The 23,937-nt window shown below is 34.8% G+C and overlaps 2 protein-coding genes across 3 annotated transcripts in view; one reads left to right on the top strand and one right to left on the bottom strand.

The window, feature by feature from the left end:
- The window catches only part of CEP85L (centrosomal protein 85L), a 133,897-nt gene that overhangs the window by 52,729 nt on the left and 57,231 nt on the right, over positions 1-23,937 (top strand). The gene's annotated exons all lie outside the window — the stretch shown is intronic.
- On the bottom strand, positions 1,170-10,779 carry PLN (phospholamban). Its single transcript, XM_037045862.1, has 2 exons — positions 10,672-10,779; positions 1,170-1,801 (listed from the first exon to the last, which is right to left on the bottom strand). The coding sequence occupies exon 2, from the start codon at positions 1,705-1,707 to the stop codon at positions 1,549-1,551; it is 159 nt and encodes a 52-aa protein (XP_036901757.1). The 5' UTR covers positions 1,708-1,801; positions 10,672-10,779; the 3' UTR covers positions 1,170-1,548.

A 23,937-nucleotide genomic window follows, 5' to 3' on the forward strand; every position in this document is an offset into this window, starting at 1 on the left:
ACCCCCTACACCACACTGAGCGTTTAGCAGTTTTTGACCAAAACCAGCATGACCCCTGTGCCCCACCCTCTCTATTCACCCAGTCTCACCCACGAGCAACTTTTTTGTGTTTTCCGGATGCCTGGATGAAGAAAGTCCTCAAAAAGAAATGTTTTGCTGATGTGGAAGAGGTCAAACAAATAAAAAACGGCAGCGCACTAAAAGGCAAAATTAAAAATTGATAAGTTCAAATTTAATTTTCTCCCTTCTCTATATATCCCTTGAAAATCCAACTCTACCTATTGGCTTCGTTTCTGAGAAGTGGAAAAATGTCTGCACGGGTATAGTGCATCAAACAGAGAGTACTTTGAAGGTGACTGAAGTTTAAACATGTAAGAATAAATAAATACACAATTTTTATAAATAAATTCCAGGGTTTTTGGGTCCCCCCTTGTGTTTACCATCTGGTTGATAAGATTAAGGAGAAGAGCTATATCCTGTCATATACAATAGTAAGACAAAAAGTGCATTTCAAAATGTAATCAATGAATTAGTTAATTTGGAGAGAGAATTTTGAAATTTTATTTTTAATGCTTGAAATATTGTTCTTTCCTCCTTTTCTTGCTGCATTGAGTATGGTGGTAGAAGAGAAGACAGCCTACCAAATCTGAAGTCTTAAGATTTCATGATTGCAAAGATACAGTATGGCCAATTATCTATTCTAGCTCAGATAATCGACTACAGTGCCGTAAATTAAAGTTAGACTTTATTCTATTAGTGTATTAGTAATTATGGCTAATTATACTTTCAGCGGTTAAAGTAGCCAACATTTCTTCTCTATTGAGTGATCGTACCGTCCTAGGGAGATGGCTATCTACATGTACTAGAATTCTGTAAGTGTTCGAAAAAAATTAGTTAAATTTTATTTATGTAAGAGTATAGCCTTACTTTTTCCTACTTGATTCTCATAAACTTCAAAAAAAGTTAGGGTAAGTATAGAAAGAGAATGCAATGTCTATTTTATAATGGAGGTTACAATAGTTACTACAAAGATGTCTGTATAATAATAATAAAGATGGCATGTGAAGAATCAGTGGGCTATTGCAAATAATGGTACTTGAATGATTATTTTGGTACTTGTGAAGACCTGAAAAATACTTAATAACATCAAAGAGGCTTTTACAGTACAATATAAATTATATTTACTGCCAGTGGTGAAGCCAATGCTTTATACATGATGTGAACCTATTAGCAGTACAGTTTCAAAACTAAACTCCTAGTTCATCCTCAGAAAAGATTTGGGATTGAAACTTACAAGCTCTGTTGCAGAAACCCAACAGTTACATTGTGCACACTATTTATAGTCATTTTAAAGTTAATTTTGAAAATAGAGCCCTTTTCACGGTTACAAGATCCAGCAGGTGAATACATTTGCTAACAATTTCTTGTGAATCTTGACCTTTTCACAAAACTTCTTTTAGTTGGGAGTGGTCTGTTTTCCCCGCTTCATGGGATGACACCTGTTAAGCTGTGGTGAGCAGCTGCAACACTGGAGGTTGCAGCAGAGCTTCAGAGAAGCATCACGATGATGCAGATCAACAAGAGACATATTAAGATGAGACAGAAGTTGATAAATAGGTTCTGGAGATTTTGGCGTGCTTGCTGAGGCACTTCAATGGTTGAAGCTCTTCTTATAGCAGAGCGAGTGAGGTATTGGACCTTCTCCATGACTCAGGAAGGCAAGGAAGTCTGAAGTTTTAAAGGATCAAGAGAAAGGTAAAAAGTGGGCAGCCAAATGTGAGGTCACTCTCTTCAAGGTGGTCTGCAGTATAAAAACAGTAAATGGATTAGGATCCTAGTGCCACCTAGTCTCTGAACAGGTAAAATACAATTTTATACTCATCTTCCTCGACATTATTTGGATTCATGACATTTAATATCTCCATAGTCTATATTTGTGCGCACACACAGGTATTTGTCTGTCCTGTCTCTCTTTTTTGTTTTTATTATTTTTGTTGTTGAGGGTCACTGTGATGTATTTGTCTTGTGTTTGAAGTGTAGTAACTTCAGTCTTTTGCCTCCTCTCAAAATGACTAGAGTATAGTTTGGTTTACAGTGTACCTTGTATTGGGCTATTGCCATGGGCAAAAGTTATTAACATATAATTTTATTAAGATTACTTCTCTGTGAGCGTAATTGTTGTGAACATTAGTGTATTAATAGCCCTACACCAAATCTCATAAAAAGAATGCATGATGTGGATTATTGTTCAGCTATTGATTTTAGTCTAAAATAAAATAGTTAAATGAGAAGTGTTTCCCCGGTACTACAGATTCAGACGTTTATTGTTCCTTTTTATGAGTTTATAGCTTTGTAGAATATGCTATTTCAAGCCACATCTAACAAGACTTGGGATTAAGTACTGAAGACTGCCAGGATCGGCAGTCAGTGATAAAGTCATCTGTATCTACCACAGACAGTTCCTATTTACAAATGACCTGTTCTTACAGGCAGTGGTTTCCATTTGCTTTCTTTCAGAGATCCCACAAGCTATTCCATCCAATTAATTAATTAATTGTTACCTACTTGTGCTAATTAATAAAACAAAATAAAACTTAAAAAGCAATACCTCATTATAGAAAAAAATAGGTATGTTAAAACGAACTATATATTAAATACCCAGAGTTAAAAGCTAGTAAGATTTGGGGATATTTTGTTGGCAATTGGGATACTTCTATCCAAATTTTGAAATAAGGGTATGGAATACAAAATAACCATAATTAACTGCCTAGAGATTGTGGCTGTTAACATTTGTTGATATTTCATTGTTAGTCAAGATATTACTGCCTTACCCAGCTGCCAGATTTAATTTTCTCTCATCTCTACGCATCCCTTGAAAACCCAACTCAACCTGTCAGCTCCATTTCCGACAGAGACTAGTGATGCAGAGAGCAGAAAGGAGAACTGAGAGAATGGGGCAGGGGAAGAGATAGATCAGGCACAATCAGATCTATCTCTGATCTGTGGTCCATGGAAACCATGTGGTACATGGTAGTTAGATCCTGTAGCTCTAGTACTTCAACTTGGCTCTGTTATGACTTGAATTGTATACCAGACTGTACTTTCATTTGTCTGGACAGTCTGGCTGCTTCATAGAGTTGCTCTGTAGTAAGGAGATCCCAGCAGCTGATGTGTGTTACCCACTCTGCTCCCGTGAGGAGTTGGTGACAACCTGTGTGTAAGCTAGCACAGTGATTTTCAACCTTTTCCTCTTATGGTACACATAACTAATACTACAATTCTGTGGCACACCAGAAATATATTATGTCTTTTGCTCCTCTGACAAGTAACTAAAAAATAGGTATAATTTTTATTTATTCATAGCTGATGGCTATTGTTGTGTTGGCTGTCTTCTTTCTTTCTTTTTTTTAAATTTCACAATCTAAGGAAAAAGAGTCAGTGTCCCAGAGTAAACAGTCAGATATTGCATGTTTGAAAAATTTTTTGTGGCACACTGGTTGAAAATCACTGCTCTAAGTGTGTGTATATATACACACACACACAAATATATATGTATCCAAAATCTGATATATATACATACATACATACATACATGTATATACACATGTGTGTATATATACACACATCAGTGACTGTTAATTTATAGCACTTTAAATGTGGTATGTATGTAATTATTTTTGTTTGGTTTCCTCAGATAAAACAGAGAGGTTTTCTTTTGTTCTTTAAGAAAATGGATCATTTAAGACAGAGTCCTAGGGATTTCTAAAACTGAGGTTAGGACCATGCACCATGTACAAGCAGAGTGAGCAGGCAGTTCTACCAGTGGTCCCGTGTGACCTCCCTGAGAGCAGGGTGTAGAAGAACAATCCCCAGACAGGATTTGAAAGTCCTATTTCTTGAACAGACCACTACCACCAAGGAGGAACATGGCCTTACTGTACTGCATACTAAGAGACATATGTTTATACTTTACATGGACAGTTTAATAAGGAACAGGAATTGAACAAGCATAAGAAAAAGAAAACGTATCACTTAAGTTGTTTCTACTTATATTTGCTTATAGTGGACAGAGTGAATTTATACTATTGGGTAATTCTGGGGAAGATTTCCTTTTTAAAAAAATATATTGGACTAGTTGCTTTATATAAGGATATATAACACAAGAGTTAAGGAAAGAATGCAAATTAGCATTGACTGTTTTGTATATGAACTCAAGTTTTTGTGCAATTTTAGGATTTAAAAGGTTTAAAAATGATTTTAACATGGAAAAGGAGGAAGCCAACCAGTTGTTCATCACGAAGCGCTGTGTGTACAAGAGTCGTTCTCCGCTCTGACACTGATGGGTGTGTGTCAGTCACACGAAACGTGTCACCTTCCATAAATACTTCATTCCGTTTGTGATTCTGTCTTTTGCACATGTTGTTTTGGTTCTGCCTGGAGCCTTTTGTCCCACCCCCACCTGTGATTCTTTGCCAGGCAAATTTCAGTTGATCTCTAAGGCCCAGTTTAAATAATCACTTCCTAATAAAGCCTCCCCTTACTCTTTAAGGCAGAATTGATTCAGCTCTGCTGGTTTTCAGGAAGGCATTGGTGTTACCCGTATCAGGACAGTCATCCAGCTGTGCTGTCATTTTGATTCACGTGTTCGTGTCCCCAACTGGACTTCTAGTTCACGAGTAAAAGGAACCACATGTTTTCTATTCTGGTACTTGGTGCATAATTGATACTATTTGAGTAAATCAGTGATGTTGAATGAAAAGTTTTTATGATTTACTTTAGTATTTTTAGGAAATTGATAATGATCAAAGATAGTGCTATGATTAATAGATAACCAGTTACAGCAATAGAATTTGATAGTTGAACACAGTCCCCGATATTCTTCTCAAGTCTCCTCCTATTACAGGTGAGGAAAATGAGAGTTTGGAGTTTCCATGAGAGGATTACAGTTGAGGTAAATTGTTAGTGTAAACATGAACCTGATGTAGGTTTTGTACAAATGGGTGATTGGGGTTTGTGAAATACAGAGTGGTGTGTCCTAAGGAGATGAGCTCTCTACTGATGAGAGTATGATACATATACTTTAAAGATGATCTTATAATATTTCAACAGCCAGCCAGTGTTGATAAAGGATAGTTTGTTCTTAGAAGCAAATTGAGTATAAAGGAGACAGCCAAAGGTCGTGGTTTGTTTCTTGTCAAACTTAGAAATGCTATAATTCTAGTGATTTGTAGTTATTTTATAATCTTACACTAAAACCAAAACCAAATCTGCTTTACATTTTACATACTGAAGTGTTAGCTGTATGCATTCGATTGTTGGGTCCAATTTATTTTACATGGTACAGTCTGAAGTGTGTTGAGTCCTGATTCTGCTGAACTTCCAAATACTGTATGATGATAAGCCAAAGTTTATTCATACAACATGAGGCTTTCTATTACATGTTGAGAATTGAAAAGCTCTGCGTGGAAACAACACAGTCCTGTGTTTGGAGTTGTCTGTGACCTTTACTACATCATAATGACATGGTTGTTAGGTATTTATCATTTTTTTCTCTGTTATCATAACCATTCTGAGGCTGCTCCCAACTCTTATTTTCTTAGAGCCAAGCTGTTAATAGAGCATTATTTGGCAGAGAGCCTAGAAAATAGTTTTATTCTATTTTTATTTTACCTGACTTTTTACAGCATTTTTAAAGGATAATCAGAAATAGATTGTGTTGGGATGTTCTGAATTTGCATCTGATTTAAAGAGCCCTGGAGACTGAGATTAGCCCTTACTCTGCTCCCTCTTTTACAGAATGACAGTATATGCAAATTAGGTGTTTGGACAAGAAGAGTGAGGGCATTTTTAAAATTACTCATTTCCTAAGCCCTAGATTTAGAATATTAAAAATATGGAAGATGTTTTGACAGGAGTTTGGTTGTAGAAATGCCAGATCCCTGTCTCTTGAGTCACACATAAGAGACAGAAAAGTGTCCACAGAGCTTCTTGTAGGTATGTGAGATCTGTAATTATTGTAATTTCTGGAGGAATGGGAGGGATAACTAACTCTTTACTGTTCTTTGTAGGATTTATAAAGCCTTTGGTTGACTTTTCCCCTTTTTCTGAAAGAGGTGAAATTGGGAAGTAAATGCAATAAGCTTTAAGATAGCAGTGTGTTTTTTGAAGTGGAAGAAGGGAGACAGACCACAGGCAGCTCTGATCCTTCAAGTGTGTACCATGTGAAGTAACATTTTGAGTCAAAGGTACTATCTCAGCTTCTGCAGGAGTCCTCACTTTGTCTGCAATGAGTCATTTTCCGTGGTAGCAGATGCCGCATCTTGGGCAAAAGGAAGCTCAGTACACTCTGGAAAACATTTGGGGGTCTGTTGTATGACTTGCTAGACAGTCGATTCAGTAATGATGTTGTATATGCTGAGCAGTCATCCCCACTTACAATTAATGCACTTTCCATCCTTTGCATATCTTTCTGGACTTCAGATTTGGGGGGCACTCCCTCTGCTGAAATGATAAATTCCTGAGATTTTTAAATATTTATTTGTGGAATTAAGAATTTTGCTTCTGTTTTATTTTTGTATGCCTATTTTTTAAAATAATGTTTTATTTATTGATTTTAGAAAGAAAGGAAGAGGAGGGAGGAAATATCTATTATTTTTGTTGTTCCACTTAATTATGCATTTATTGGTTGATTCTTGCTTATGTCCTGACTGGGGATCAAACCCATGCTTATTTATTTTAGTTAATGTGGGGGTATTTTGCTAGTAAATTCAAGTAACAAACATTCAAGATTACAGTCTGACATACTTTAGAATTTTTTCCATTTAATTGGTTCACAAAATTAGGATTTTTTATAGGTTTGAATTTATAGGAATTGTCTGTATGAGGATTATTTGGGGATTGTATTTTTTCCTACTATTTATTGTCATTTTTGCAGATAATCCAGAAGTGATTGTGTATGCATCTGTTTTTGATTTGTTATTAAATCATGGTAGTTCATCATTAGATTTATCATCATTCGTGAACATCCAAAAGTTACTTTGGTAGAATTATTTCTCTTTCGAGCTTATCTAATGCATAACCTGGAATTTCTTGTTCAAATTTTATGTGACAGTCACATTGCAGAGCATTTTTGGTCCACACTGGCTTTCTGAAAGACCCTTCAAGCTGTTTCTCCCTGGTTATGAAAAGAATTTTGTAATTATAAAAATCAACATATTCCTAGCACTTAAATTGAGTCCAAAATGAAATGTTTCCATTGCTTTCAAGCTCTGCCTGGAAGAAGCTTTATTAAATAAACAACAGTGTAGAGAGATTTTTCTCTTTGAAATTGGCACGTTGCTGTTCTGTCTGTAGGCATGTCTTCATTATGTTAAAATTAATTTATTTGCAATTAAAATGTTCTTCTCTTTAGTAGTTGAGACTTTAGATTCTTATTTTGGGGAAGATCACATGGGGAGGGAGTATAGGTGAACTTTAAGGAAAAGTGAATACCAGTTACATATAATGAGTGTGAATTTCTTCTTTTGAGACCTGAGGGTGGAGTGCATTTTAAAAAGCACTAGAGGTCCTCAGTTGACTACAAGTGTGCTGAGGTGGAGCTTTACACTCAGGTCTCATTCCCATGTGTTTGGTAATAAATGTGTCAGAATTATCTAGGGTAAGAACACTGATATATCTAGAAATGTTCAAGGAGACTACATGTTTTCTGATTTCGGTCACTGTAATTTAGGATTATTTTTCTGGTTTTTGAACCTTTTGGTTTACTCCTTTGGTGGTATGATCAGCAATGTGTTAATGCACAGTTTAGATAAAGGTTAGTGACTTCCATAGCATAAATGACAAATTAAGATTTCTCTGTTTAGGCACCTCAGAATATATGGGGTTGGACATTCCAAATGATAGAATGTGAGGTCAGAAATAAAGATTTAATATAGAATTAGAATAAAGTATAAAAGCATGGTTTTATGAAAAGTTTTTGAGAGGTTAACCAGGAATTTAGCTTATTAAGTCTAAATAGATTAAAGGTATGAGTACTTTAGCAATGAAACAAATTAAATAAAAGGAAAACTTAAATTTTTTAAAGTTTGTATAATTGAGTTTTGCCTTCCAGGGTGTATTACTTAATAACTAAAGTCATCTATCACTTTCTCATACCCCTGGCTTTGAAAATGGTCAGGATAATATTATATAGTCTATTAAGGATACAATGTCTTCTTTAAATAAATAGAGTAGTTTTATATTAAAATACAAGTTTTTATCCTCTAACTTTGCTTTTTAGAATACCATTAACATTATTTGAGGACCTTTAATTTATATTGCTCTTCCAAGGTCTTGATTTATTTTTAAGCCATGTTGGTTTGTGGATAGGATGTGCGTGTGGTTTAGAGTCAGAAACCTTGGCTCTTCCCGAGGCTCCACCATTTCCTAGCTCTGACCTTGGGCAGTTCACCTTTTCACATCTGTTTCCTAAATTGTAAAACACAGATGTAGGATCAAACACGTAGGGAACTAAGAGATCAAGTGAAATATCTGTATACACCAGTGCCTTTAGAAAATTGTTCAAGAATAAAGAAGGAACTTTTAATTGAATATTTATTTTTAAGATTGGTAATAAATGTACAGTCTTACTTAGGTAATAGAGTCTTTACATTTAATGTTTACTTAAAATTTTAATATATTATATTATTACACAATATATAATACATTTAATAATGTATTATTTAATAATACATTTAATAATATATTATTACACAATACATAATACATGTAATAAATTAAAATTTTATTTTTGAATTTGTTTATCTATATAAATATTCTCTCTAATTAGTGAGATTAAGAAACTATGTAAAAGTATGTAACCAAATGTAATTATTTCTGGATTTTTTTCCTTTTATGTTCATTAAAATACTACTAAAATAATATTTAGAACTTGAATTTTGAGAGATGATGTGACTTCTTTTAATAAATCAAAGTACTCTAGCTCTTTCAAGGGTTTTTAAATGTATTTCACATTTCTTCCATTTATGGCATCTGACACTTTATTTAGCACTTAATTTTAGACCACATAGCTTTATAAACAAAGACAATACTTAAATGTTACCCTGTGATAAAGGTGAACTAGTTGTGATGTAATATTGGACACTACAGCATAGTATTTGACACTTGAACAAGTCTCTGTTAGTCTGGAGTACCATCTGAGGATAACTCAGTAGCAGGATATGTGCTCTTAGAAATTGTCACTTTTTTGGAACAATATGTGATGTGGAGACATTCTGATGCTCTGAAAACTCAGATCATCTCATTTGAAATGTGAGATTGTAATTTGGTATTTGAGCAAAAATGAATATATATACGTATAAAAATCTTCAGTGATGACTTCGATGTCATATCAAATGAAAAACACTGTGTGAGTATAAAGATACTAAGAGGCAGTTAGGGTGCCTCAGTGCTAGACAAACATTAGAGGTTTTTTGCGTGTTTTAAGGAGAGCTCTTTAGGGATATACAGAGGAAAGCAATAGAGTTGACATTTGTTATTGGAGCTTAGAATTCTAGAGGTAAATTTTATTTTGACATACATATGAAAGTAACAGTAAAATTGATGTATTATTCTTTATGCCATTCTTTATCTCATTTACTTTAAGAATAAAGACATTTCATATATTAAATTGAGGATTATAACATCAAGGGTAGAGTAGAATTCAAACAAATTTTAAGATTTATTGTGGCATTATTGTTCTTAGAATTTATTTTATTTTTTCCATTTTTCTTTCCCCCCCTTATCAGTGCATGAGAGGAAGCTGAGAAACACTAGGGGATAGTAATTTGACAAAGGTATGTTTATGAATAGCCAGAATAAACACTCATTTTATCATATTCACTCAAATGAGATATTTAGGAATGTTTTGCTGTCAAAATACTGTCTGTTTTTAAAGTGCTGCATTTCTGTCTGTAACTTCAGAAAGGATTATGCATGCATTTTTGAGAAGTATTTTAAAGTATTCAAACTTTTTATTAATGATATAATACTGAATTTAAGTATCTCAATTTATTAAATTGAATGACTCAATTAAATTGAGTCAACTCACAGTATTAAGTTGACTGTGTGAAAAAAGCCTTCAAAAGTTTTAAAATAGTTTATATTATACATTTTTAAAATCCAGTTTATTAATATTTTCTGTGAGGAATTATAATGCTAATACTGGAATAGTCACATCAATAATGTGCATGTTGTACAATCACACAACCGTTCATGTTGTTGGAGATGTAAGTAGATAGATAGCTCCCTCCTACCTGTTCCTCAGCAGAGTAACAAATAACAAAACGAAGCCATTGCCTTTGCATGGAAAACTCAGATCAACACTACTGCCAAATGGAGCAACATAATTGAAAGGTATTTTAATGGGCAGAAACTCACTTTAGAAAAGCAAAATAAAAGTGAAAGTTAAATTAAAATGACAAACCAATAACCAGGATCAATGGTGAATGTAACCCTTATCATTTGAAAGTTATTCTTACTGTCACTGAATGGCTAAGCATTTACTTAGAAATTAGGCTTTTTGTCATATCAGCTTTGAACTGAAATTTATAATATATGTTCTTTTTTGAAAAGTTCAGTAAGTTTGAATTAAAGAAAGTAAGAATTACCAAATCAGTGAAATCTATTTCTTACCTTCACTCTTGTGCTGATCACAATATATAGAGGATTATGAGTAGTTTGAAGTCTTATCGGCGTTTAGCTGGAAAGTTTTCTGTTACCAGATTTATGGGAACAATTGAAGTAGGTGGAGGAGAAAAAGTGTTCTAGGGAGGACTTATGATGTCACACAGGAATTCTGAAGTTATGATTGGTTAGCATAGTCTTATCACACCCAAACTTTTTAGAATGTCATTTATCTTGCTTTAGGCATAGAAAGGTCATTAACACTTTGTGCCTCATTTTTTTGTTTTTAATTTTGAAAAGTATGTGATAGATAAATGGAAAAAAATAAGTTTGGAGTAGTAGAAAGCTCTTTTTAAAGATGCATGTATCTTTGGGCTTAGAAATGACTATATACTGGTAGTGATAATGTTGAAGAACTAAGTTGGTGACAGTAATAGGAATTTTAATAGAATAATAATACTGGCTTTAGCCAAACAGCAGTTACTGAATTGCTGTTGCTGCTGTTGCTGTAATCCTGCAACTTCATAACGCTAACTTCCAGCAAGACAATAATAATTAAGCATTTTCACAGAAACAAATGTTATATCTTTTTCTGTTTTATTTTGCTTTCTTTCCTTTGTGTGAGAAATCCAGGCTAATAACTGACTTTGGTTTAAAAAAAATTAGCTTTTTCTATATTTAAAGTAAGAAATAACAACTGTGTTTAATACTTTTGTGTTTTCTTCAATTAGGGCTTTAACAGTATATTTATTTTGGGGGGGCCATGTGTTAATATTTAATTTTTTAGACTTACAGCAGAGTGAACTCAGACTGCTTTCTTATGGGTAAGTAAAATGTGTTGGAGCAGCTGCTGTGTATCCCTAAATGGAGATGATTTGCGCTTCTTCCAAAGAAAGATAAAATCATTCTCTAGAGCAATGTCTCATTATGTAAAGAATCAACTAAAACTAACAGGAAAATAGTATTTCCGCAATGATCTTCTGTGAACATTGCTAGGGGAAAATTTAACAACTTGAAAGTAAAACCCAGTATTTAAAAGTATTGTCTGAATAATGTCTGACATTTGCTCAGTGCTCTGCAAGCATTTTTTCCTTTCAATTCTTTCATAGTAAGAATCTGTTTTCATCTCAATTGCCAGTGATGACTGAAATACAAAACCTAGGTTTGAAATACAAGCATAAAGTGATTTACATTTATGTGTCAAAGACGATATATCTGTTGAAAGACTGAGTATTCAGATCTGGATGTTTAGTTATAATTCAATGACAGATTGGCATGTTTGGAAGGAAAAATCACAATTCGAATGTAGACTTCATAGAGTAGCATACGGCAACTAAGTAATAGATAAGGTACTGAAAAGTTTTAGTTTTAGAAAGTCTACTTTTTAAATTTCCTGCCAGATACACATTCATTTGAAAATGAAGTTTAGGGAATGCATTGCTGTAGTATAAGCACCTCTAGTTCTAAGAAAGAGAATTAATAATCTAGTAATAGTTAGTTGGATAAACCTAGAAACTGCCATGGCCTGAATAGAATATGCCATAGACATGTCACATATGGCTGTACTTTCTTTAAAGCCATACACAGGTGTGCACACACATGCTCACACACACACCTTAGAAGGATGCTAATTGTGTGTGTGTCAGAGTTGGTAAGTGGAGAGAAAATGGACTTTCCAGATTTGTACAAGGGTGGGAAATATCTGTGTTTACACTTTTTTTTATTAGCTGTGGCTCATTATTATTATTAGTAGTAGTCTAACTGGAGCTCTGGGAAGGATTATATTTTAGTTTTATCCAGAATCAGCCTAAATAGAAAGTATTTTGATAAATAGCATTGGTGAGCTACAGTATAATCAGTATAGTATTCCTCAAAAACTCCACAGCTAGGGACTGGAAATTGTTTTTAGAGGTGCTTTGTCAGAATATTCATTTGGAGTCAAACTGTACAATAGAATCCACTTTTGGTCACATGACCACAGGCAACTTCCCTGAGCTGCCTTGTCTGTAGAATTGGTTTATTGTGAGGGTTTAACGAGGTGAATTGTGTGTAGTGACTGATAAGAGATTGTGCAACACAGTGTCTTTACTGTCAGTACTTTTTTCTTTTAGAAGAGGATTCTTAACCTGCAGTCCATGGGTAGAGTTCAGTGGTCTTTGAACTTGGATAGGAAAGATTACATCTTTATTTTTACTAAACCCTAAATGAGATTTAGTACTTCTTCAGTTCTGACTATAAATCGCAAACCGCAGAAGTGTTAACAGTACATTTGACGTCACTGTAGCAATCTCAGATAATTTCATATGGTATAGTTGTTGCAGAGAGCTTGAAATACTGTTTATATTCACTGTTTTGAAATTACCATAATTTGATCTGCCTGTAGATATTATAATTTAATGTATTACAGAAGCACAAGTATTACACATTTGTTTTTTAAAAGCAACTATTTCAGTGAAATTAATTTTCTTTCTAGTCCTATGCATCTTATTTTTTAGAACAGTTCTAAATTTATAGAAGAATTATTGCAAATCTAGTGCAGAGGGTTTCTGTGTACCCCCCACACTGTTCCCCCCGTTGTTACATCCTCTGTTTGTATGGAACATTTGGCACGAGAGTTGCACCAAAATGGACTGTTTTAATGAATACCCAAACTTCATTCAGATCCCCTCGGTTTTCTGGAGTAGCCTTTTTCTTTTCCAGGATTCTCTCTGAGATACCAGATTCTATACAATAGTCATGTCTCCATTGGTCCCATTGGTTGTGACAGTTTCTCAAGACTTTTTCTGATGACCCCAAACAGTTTGAAGAGTGCTGCTGAGATGTTTTATAGAGTGTTCCCAGGCTGGTATTTGTCTGATGTTTTCCTCATGTTTAGCCTGGTTAATGTGTTTTTTGAGATAAAGGCCAGAACAGTAAAGTACCATATTCATTATATACCAAGTGTACATGCTATCAGCGTGACTTATCACTGTCACTGTTAAACCGTCATCACCCGCCTGCCGTGTAATGTCTCTCGGGTTTCTCTGTTGTAAAGCTCCCCTCCCCCTTCCTTCAGTGTTCTCCAGAAGACAGTCACTCTGCACAGCCCACACTTAGGCAGCACTACCTTAGAGTGGATGTCTCTAAAAATTATTTGGAATTCTGTGTACTTTTATGGATACGTAAACATCCTGAGAACAGATCAGTGGGCCTTAGCAGTCTGCCAGAAACGCCCATGGCACAAAAAGTTAAGAATTCCTGTGTTAGAGGATGTTTTTATAGTTGTATGGGGCAGCCCTTTTTGGAAAGAGAAGGGACTCAGTTCTCAAACAGGCTAAACTCCAGACCTCTTTGTTTTTTTAGGCCCTGTCTTTCTAGCTTCATCTCTTATCACATTCCTTTGCATTCTGGGCTCTGGCCCCATACAGCTGCCAGTGACGCTCTGAATAGGCTATTGTTCTATTTCAAGCCTCCCTACATTTTTGTAGGGATGTTCTTACCAACCTCTTTCTGCCCAACAAAGTGCTGTTTTAGTTTGTTTCTACTGTGCAGCTCTCCCTGCCTTCTGTCAAACAATTTTGCATGTACCTCTACTGTCTCCTTTATTGCATTTGAAGTGTATGTACCTGGAATAGCCTGCAAGCTCCCTGAGAACTCATCCAATAGCTCATATTTATGCTGCAACTTATTTCTTGTAGTATTATTACCTAGCTCATAGTAATTCTTTTTTTAAAGATTTTGTTTATTTATTTATTTTTAGAGAGAGGGGAAGGTTGGCTCATAGTACTTCTTTTTTTTTTTCCTTTTAAATATTTTTATTTATTTATCTTTAGAGGTGAAGGGAAGGAGAGAAGGAGAGAAATATCAATGTATGGTTGCCTCTCGTGAGTCCCCTACTGGGGACTGGCCTGCAACCCAGTCATGTGGGTACTCTGCTGGGAACTGGCCTGCAACCCAGGCATGTGCCCTGATTGGGAATCGAACCTTGATCGTGTCGTTCGCAGGCCCGCGCTCAACCCACTGAGCTACACCAGCCAGGCTTCATAGTACTTCTTAAATACTGACTGAATGAATGATTGCATGGGAGAACCAGAAAAGGTTACAAGGCTGGTAGTGAATGATCCTGCAGAAGCAGGTGTTAGGGACAGTTATAAAATCCTTCCCAATTTTAAGCTAACTGTAGCAGAGAAGGAAGATGGGGGATTAGGGGTAAGAGTAGAATAACTGAGAAAATAACTGTTTTTCTTGTCATTTAAAAATGTTTAAATATATTTGGAGGGTGAGAGTGAAAGAATGCCAAAAAAAGAAGTGTGAAGGCAGCCCAATCATAAGTCCACATTCCCTAAACTAATGAACATTTTGGGCATTTTAATGTGACTGTATATTAAAATTATAATATAAATTTTAATGAGTTTATTGTTATTAGCATATGAATGTGTCATAATTTATCAAATTAGTCTCTTCTTAGATAGTAGGTGATTTATAATTTTTGCCAATATAAACCATATCAAATAACACTGAATCTATATAAATAAATTTTTTATCTCCCTCTGTCTTTTTTTAGTCTGTTGGCTGAATAAACTTGTTACAAATAAATGTTAGTTTATTCAAAGATGATCAAGCTCTTAAATGAATTTGAATTCATTTAATAATTTGTATTTGAATTCCAATTTAATAATTTCAAAAGTTTTGGTAGTTAAGTGAAGTATTTCTTTATATTGATAAACTTCTTTGAGAAAATTATCTAAGAGTAGAATTTTTCTTGGTGAGGATTAGACTGAAGTTGGCAAACAGCAGAATGATGTGACTGTGTCACCCTCGCGACTAGAGGAGTCACCCTGTTTGGTTTAGATCACGTGGCCTTTGAACTGTGCTTCTGCCCCAAGGATGGGGCAGATATCTTTAGCTTAATTTAGGTCTGAGTTTTTATATAAAGACTTCAATTATAACATTTAAGTCTTTGATTGCCTGAGAAGAGACCCTCTAAAACCAAAGCTTTTAGATAATAGCTTTTTTCCTTTAGTTACACACTTAGCCCTCTTTAAGTTTATAGGAAATGAATGCAACTAATCCTTGATTTTTTCAGAATAGATGCGTTCTTGAGAAGGTTACGTAAAAATGGATTTTGATATGTGAAAGCAAGAGATATAAAGTGTCTTGGTGGAAAAGATTAATAAGCTTAATTTCTGAATGTATAGACATTGTAACTTTTTATCAGCAATTAATGTACTGAGTTGTACATTGTTTTTTGAGTATCTCAGTGAATCTGCACTTTATCTTTAACCCCTCTCCAAATTAAATATTACAGAGAATAGGAAAGGATTTGAACACATCTTCTGCTTTCATTTGCCCTTGAGTCGGTCAGAGGTGGGTGGTAAGTGGTTGCCAAGACCAGCTCTAGCATTAGGATCAAGAATGTTCTGGTGTAGTTGTTTGTTAGTCTTCTCTGTTAATATATTCATTCTTGTAGGTTTATTGCTTAGTTGGGGCCATGGGTATCTGAAGAGTTCATTTTTTATTCCAGTATTAATATGTTGATTTTTAAAAACCTAACTTGAAAAAATTGAATAACTCAATATTTGGACAATTATGAATCTGTGTAATCAGAAACTGCTGGAGACTTCACACCTCCAAAATGGGGCCTAGTATGGCCACCAATGACTGTCTTTCAAATTTGTCTCTAAAATGCAAGCTAAAATTAGATTAGTTATGTAAATTACTCAGATTTGCTGGGTCTGAAAGAAATGAAGCTAGACCTTAAAGCAGGGGTGTCAAACTCATTTTCATCAGGGGCCACATCAGCCTCACAGTTGCCTTCAAAGCGCCAAATGTAGTTTTAGGACTGTATAAATGTAACCATTCTTTAACAGTTAAGCGAGACCTTGGTGGTAGAAACCAGGTCCCTGGCCAAATAAACCAAGGTGGAGGGCTGGATTTGGCTTACGACGGGCCTTGTGTTTGCCATCTGCACCCTAAAGGCTGGAAAACAAATTTTATTCAGATGTAAGTTTGTAGACTGTTCTTTGAACTATAATCTTTAAAGTATATACATAGTTTTACTATATATATCATTGCTCTGAAACATAATAATGGAGATTTTAAGTAGTGATAATTCAGAAGATGTAACCTTTTGCACATAGTTAACTTTTAGACTGCCGAGTATTGAGCAAAGACCGTCGGGTTCCGTGTTGAGTACCAGGGGCTGCAAGAGAATGTGGCCTGGTTTACTGTGATACAGACTGGACTGCAAAGAGGACCACTGTCATGGTTACTGTCACGATACTCTAATCACAATACCTGCCTGTGCTCTTGGAAATATCTTTGAATTTTTTTGAGCGCTGAAAAATATACTTGAGGAATTGTAGTTAATCATCGTCTTTTTGTTAATTGTGTGCTCTATGGGCCAGGTGATATAAACTTGGCTCCCAGTAGATAAAAAAAATACCCAACGTTTCTGGTCCTTAAGTATTGTAGGAAAATTTGTGAAGGGGTGTTAAATTGAACAGTAATCAACTTGCTCCTGTTTTAAGTTCTCATTTTATAGAGGGCTGGCTGTCTAAACTCCTCAACAATTTTACCATAAGAAGCTTTCCCATAGTTGACTTTTGAAACATTTTTTAAACACTATTTTAAATGTGTAGAAGAAGAAGACATTTAATGACTCGTAAATGCACTGTTGTGAGAGGGAAAAGACGTAGTATACTTTCTTAGTAAGCAAAGTCAGATCATCCCAGCTGACGTGAGATGCTATGAAAGCCTACTCCCTCCCCTCTCCCCATAAGATATCATTATGAATAGTTCCTTTTGTATCCTTTCAGAGAAACTGTTTCATACATTTTTGAATAATGTAGACAGTTTTTTGGTCCTAAAACATGTTTATTTTATATTTTTCTCTTATGTCTAGATAGTCAAATTTGATGAAAGACTTAAAACATTTTGGCAATCTGCTTTTAAAAATAAATAAAATATATTAGTTATATTACAGCTTTGTTTTAGTAAAATCTGGTTCTCTGATCTGGTACATTTGTTATCCATAACCTTGGGCAAGATCCCAAATAGATGCACATTACATTAAATACTTTATTTTTTATAAACTTCTCTTTATTTCCATTGCGTACAATATCCCTTTCATGGATTGTCAATTATAACCTTAATTCTTTCCGGTCTATTTGCTAATAAAAGCCATCAGGTTTATTAAAATTGACAAATTAAGTTTATTAAATTCTGTGGTTAATATATTTCACCTTTAGTTTTTAAAAAGTAAAGTTTACAGTCTTTTTATAAGTAAAAATGGTAATTAAATTTGAAGGCTTAAGCTTCTTTTTTCCCTTGATTTCTAAGTGATTTGATTTTCAGTCGTGGATAATGCCGTTTTCACCTTTCGCTTGTGCACGGTGACTGTGACAAGACCATATTTCATGCAGGGGTTGTTCCTTTACTGGCATTAAAAAACAGGCGGCAGTGCTGACACAGATTGGTGGACATGAACCACATCGATTTTTGAGAGGGAAAATATTCTTTCCTCCAAAAAAAAGAGTTAAATTAATGGTAATTAGTTGCTTAGCGTGGTGGAAAGCAGTAGTACTTTTAGGGTTCTCTTTATTCTTATGCACATGTATTTTAAAGACGTAAAAATTAGTATGTATTCCTTTCATCAGTTTCTTTATATCATTTGTTTCTAGGGTCTTTTACCATTGAAGTTACTTGATACGTTTGCATTGTTATTTCAGTAAAGCATATCAAGATGGTGAGGATAGCTGTATAGTTAGTAATAAAGACAGAAAGATGAAATGACACTATTAAAACAGCTCCTTTTATACATTTCAAGAGTCAAGATGTGCACCTGGGCTTTAAATAGGTCACTCTGAGGACCAGGTTGCCAATAGAATTTTTATTGATATGATTTTTGTTTTTATTTTGTTGGAGAAAATATGTAGTAATATACTTCATAAACACTTAAATGGACTTAGTTAATATATAGATTTTTATTAAATGTATAGTTAGAAATAATAGTATGTAAGTAATAATGTAGTATGTAAGATAGATTTTATTTATGCACAGTTCTCTTAGTAACCATGTAATCCATGTCTTTTCCTTCTCTCGGTGAATAAAGCTCTTTAAATTCTATGTCATTTGTCATTTATTTTTATCTTCATTATTTAGCTTTATGAATTTGTTTTGGGGTGAGACATTATGATTCTTTTACCCACAGCTCTTCTAGAGGGTCTCTCCAGACAGCCTATTCCGGGAGCAGGAAGGTTTGCTGTGTTGTTTGACATGCTGTGAGTGATGAGCTAAGGAACAAAGGCGAATGAAAGGGAGATAACAAACTTGAAGAACTGCAGAGGCTGTATTCCTGTTAAGTGTGGTAGCACTAGATTATCTAAATTTAACAGTATGTCCAGGACAAGGCCAAGGAATTTTGAGCTATTTTCAGCTGCAAATAGTAAGCTTATTTTAGAAGCATGTTTGACCATTAAGTGACATATTTTGGCAACTTTCCATGTCATCTGGATCTCATCTAGGTAGCATATATTTGGGATTGCTGTAGGTGCCCGGTATTTACAATAAAAGGTGATTGTATGTTATGGGTCCATAAATCTGGATGGTTCTGATCTATATACAGGGAGTTAGAGTTCTCCTTCGACGGTAAACTACTGTTTTCTTCTCTAAACCCCCATTGCCACACTGTGTCTTAGGTATTTTTAGGTAAAGCATCTAATTGAGGAGTTTTCTTCCATCCCTGAGTTTGGTAACCACCAAGTAAGTACGAAAAGTGTATAGTTATAAAAAGTGTCCTGGTCCCATCTGCACAGACTATGAAATGTTTGTTACTTCCATGATACCCTTTTGCTGCTGTGCTTCGAATCAGCTCACACAGTTAGATGCCTTTGTAGTTATCGTTTAGGTTTCATGTTCATGGCAGTTAAAGCTATGCTGTTATTCAAAAGCTATAAATATGAATCATATATTTGTAAGTTTAAGTTGTCATGTTCTTTATTACTTATATCGGCTGTAGTCAAGTAGAAAAATGACCAACTACTTGAAATTCTATTTTATTAATATATGAATTTTGAAAATTTTTTCTAGAAATATTCAAATATCTCTTCAGTGTCTTATTCAGCTTCTAACAAAACAATATCTATGTTCTCTGGAGTATTGTCAAAATGTATATTTTACTACCACTATATAATTGCCACAAAATGGTATGCTTCTACTGACCAGTTATGATTTTATTGAATAGAAATTTCTAATTGTTTTCTCACTACTTGGGATAAAAATGTTTTACTAATGGGTCATAGGATAGAAAGTATCTGAATATGAACTACTTCTCTCTTTTTCATATTATCAAACAGGATTGTCCTCTCTTTTAATAGAAGCCTTCTTTGTTTTTCTAGAATATTGACACGTCTTAAAAACAAGCTGTAGGTTATTATAGGGGAGAAAAATAAAGAGCAAACAAATTTATTAACATGTAGTTTCATGTATGTGTGGAAAGTACCCAGGGAAAAAGTAGGGACTCAGACATGGCTTTAGAATTCAGGATGGGGAAAGAGGGAGGGAGGATGTAGGCCTCTGAGGGGAGAATAAATGATATTTAGGAAAGATGAAAGGCCCCTTAGAATAGGAAGTATGATAGCCTGTGAGAGAGTTTGACTGGGTGTGGTGTCGGCTCCAAACTCCTCCCCTGTGATAAGAGTCCATGCTCCCTGGTTGATGAAACTCCCAGGACATCATTTATGACAATTGAGTTCCTTTTGGAGGATCTTTAGGCAGATGAATGAAGTTCAGAAAAGTCTCTACTTGCATTTTTTGTTTTTTGTTTTCTTTCCAGTGTTTACAGCACAAACTACTATGTCAGAGCAGCGTATTTTGGAGCGGCATATCCTGGACTCCCATAGTCATATTTTGTCATGCCATATTCTGCTACCCTGCATTATCAACTCTGTTCTAGCATTCTTGGTGTACAATATTTACTTATCTGGTCTCGTATCTCAGTTATTCGCAGGCATAGGATAGCACCAAAGTGATAAAGAGAGCAGTTACAGCTGGGATAGTCATTGTATCCTCTCCAGCAGGGGTATCAAACTCATTCTCACTGGGGGCCACAGCAGCCCCGCAGTTGCCTTCAAAGGGCCAAATGTAATTTTAGGACTGTGTAAATGTAACTAGTCTTAACAGTTAAGTGAGAGCTTGGTGCGGCCATGGCAGGCATAGAAACAAGGTGCTGGGTCGGATAAAACAAGGTGGAGGGCGGGGTTTGGCCCGAGGGCTTTGTGTTTGCCGCCTGTTGATCTACAGTGTACTTTTGAGTACTTTGAGTACTTAAGTATTCTCCCCTGGCAGACAAGGCCTTCATTTCAGTCCTATTTTAGAGTAGAGAGAAAAATAAAGTGTAGGTATCCTTGTGGTTATTATATATTTTGTTTTTTTGTCAAGAGTCTATCTTATTAGACTTAAATATAATAATAGCTCCATTCTATTTAGTAATGCATGTATCTTTATAACCACGACTCAAGTCAAGACATAAAAAGTTTCCAGGATACAGCAAATGTAGCTTGTGCCCCTTCTGTGTTGAAGAGCCCACCCATTTTATTATTGACCTTAAATCATCATTGAGTATTTTATGGTTCTGAGTCTGGATTCTTTTGCTTAACATAATGCCTCTAAATCTCACCCATGTTGTTGAGTATAAAAATTCTATTTTATTGATGTGCAGTATTGTTTTAGACATATACCACAATTAATTACCCATTCCTTTGTTTATATATATTTGGGTTCTTTCAAGTTTATTATGACAAGTTCTTTTTGCTTCCAGTGTTGTTGAATGGGATGTATATAAATATTTACCTATAGTTTAGCTTGTTCTTAACTTATAGAAAAAACAATTTTACTGAAATATTATTTACAGAGTATACTTTTTATAAGATTATCGAGGTATAACTTACAATAAAGCTCAGCCTTTAAAAAGTACAGTTTTGACAAGTGTATATAGACATGTGTCCCGCAATGGTCATGTTGTACTTCATTTGCATCACCTCCAAAAGTTGCCTTTTTCCATTAGGTCATCAACGCTCATCACAGCCATAGCAACCACTGATCTGATTACTGTCTCTTTAGTTTTGCTCTTTCCAGATGTGGCATAAATAGAATCAGACAGTATGTACCTTTTTAAATGTGGCTTCTTTCACTTAGCTTAATGCTTCTGAGGTTCATCCAAGTTGTTGCATGTATCAGTTGTTTTTGTTGCTGAGCAGTATTGCATTTTATGGAGATAGCACAGTGTAATCATCTGTCAGTGGACATAGGGATTTCTAGGTCAGGGCGATGGTAAGTAAACATTTGCCTGCAGGTCTTTGTAGACATACGTTTTCACTTCTTATTAAATACCAATTTCAAGTCCCCATTTAATTGGTTTTGCCCAGCTCCCCCCCCTTTTTTCTTCTTCTTTTTTTTTTTGATATTTAGTTGACCAAGTGAAATAAATCAGACAGAGTACAAATACTATTTTGTGCCACTTATATGTAGAATCTAAAAAAAGCTAAAATCATAGAAATCATTCAGACACTGAAATGGTGGTTACCAGAAGCTAGGTGGTAGGGAAATATAGAGGTTTTAGCCAAAGGGTACAAGCGTTCAGTTATAATATGAATAAGTTCTGGGGATATAATGTACAGAAAGGTGATTATAGTTAATAACACTATAATATATACTTGAAATTTGCTAGGATAGTAGATCTTAAATGTTCTTATCACAAAAAATAAATGGTAATTATGTTTCATGATGGAGGTACTAGCTAATGCTACTTGGTAATCATTTTGAATTCTGTAAGTATATCAAATCATGGTGTATACCCTAAATTTACATAATGTTATATATTAATTATACTTCCTTAAAGGTGCTGGGAGAAAGGGGGCAATGAGGGGAATTCTTGTGAGGGGCATGTTTTATATCCTTGCTGTATTCACGTCATACCCTGGTTGTGATACCGCACTGCAGTTTCACGAGACATCACCATTAGGGAACCTGGGTGAAGTAAGCACAAGAGCTCACTGCATCGTCTGTTAACAACTGCACATAAACCTGTCATCGCATCAAAATACAAAGTTTGATTAAAAAACAAGGAAATCCACTGTGTAGGGTTATTTGTGCATCTTTATTCTGTTCCATTGGCCCATACCACACACTTTTGTGGTACTTACTATTGCTTTATAATAAGTCTTGAAATAAATTAGTGTAAGTTCTTTACATTTCTGTGGAAATTTTAGAATCCAATTATCAACGTCTAAAAACACCTGGTTGGATTTTAATTGGGACTGTGTTTAATCTATAAATCAATATAGGGCCGATTAACATCTTCAAACTGAGTCTATCAGTACTTTGTTTTAAAAAAGATTTTCTATAATTTGTTAATGGTATTTTACAGTTTTCAGTGTCTAAGGATAAAAAGCTAACAAGTTGGTTAAATTTTTATCCCTAAATATTTTATGGTTTGGGGATGTAAATGATGTTAAAAATTTCCTTTTTTTGTATGCTAGCACATAGAATTGTGACTATTTTTATGTTGACTCTGAATTGTGCAAACTTGCTAGAAGGCATTTATTCTACTAGTATGTTTATTAATTAGTCTATCAACGTGGTGAGTTGCATAGATTTTCAAATGTTGAACTCAACTTGCATCATTGGCACAAAACCCAGGCCAATAATGTTATCCTGTACCTATCTCTTTGTCTGGATTTGATTTTATTTAATTTTTGTAGGGATTTTTATATCTGTGTTCATGTGGGATGATGGTCTATAGTTTTGCTGCTGTTTTTCTAGCTTTGGTATCAGAATAATGCTGACCTCATAAAGTTATTGAGGTCACTGAGTGAATGTATGGAAGATAGATATTCTTTAAATATTTGGTGTAAAATTCTACAGTGAAACTGTTCGGGTCTGGAGATTTATTTTTCTGGAGGTTTTTTTTTTTTTAGATTTTTAAAAAAGATTTTATATATCTTTAGAGGGGAAGGGAAAGAGAGAAGGAGAGAAATATCAATGTATGGTTGCCTCTCATGAGTCCCCTGCTGGGAACTGGCCTACAACCCAGGTGTATGCCCTGACTGGGAATCGAACCCTGGTTGTTTGTTCCCAGGCCTGCTCTCAATCCACTGAGCTACACCAGCCAGGGCTGGAGTTTGTTTTTTTTTTAACCACGAATTGAATTACTCTGATAGTTAACAGAGCTATTCAAATGATCTATTTTATATTGGATGAGTTATTAATATCTGTTCTATAGGATCTGTAGTGATA

This window comes from Sturnira hondurensis, unplaced genomic scaffold (assembly GCF_014824575.4).
Source record: "Sturnira hondurensis isolate 20B ecotype Veracruz unplaced genomic scaffold, ASM1482457v3 Scaffold0004474, whole genome shotgun sequence".
NCBI classification, from domain to species: Eukaryota; Metazoa; Chordata; class Mammalia; order Chiroptera; family Phyllostomidae; genus Sturnira; species Sturnira hondurensis.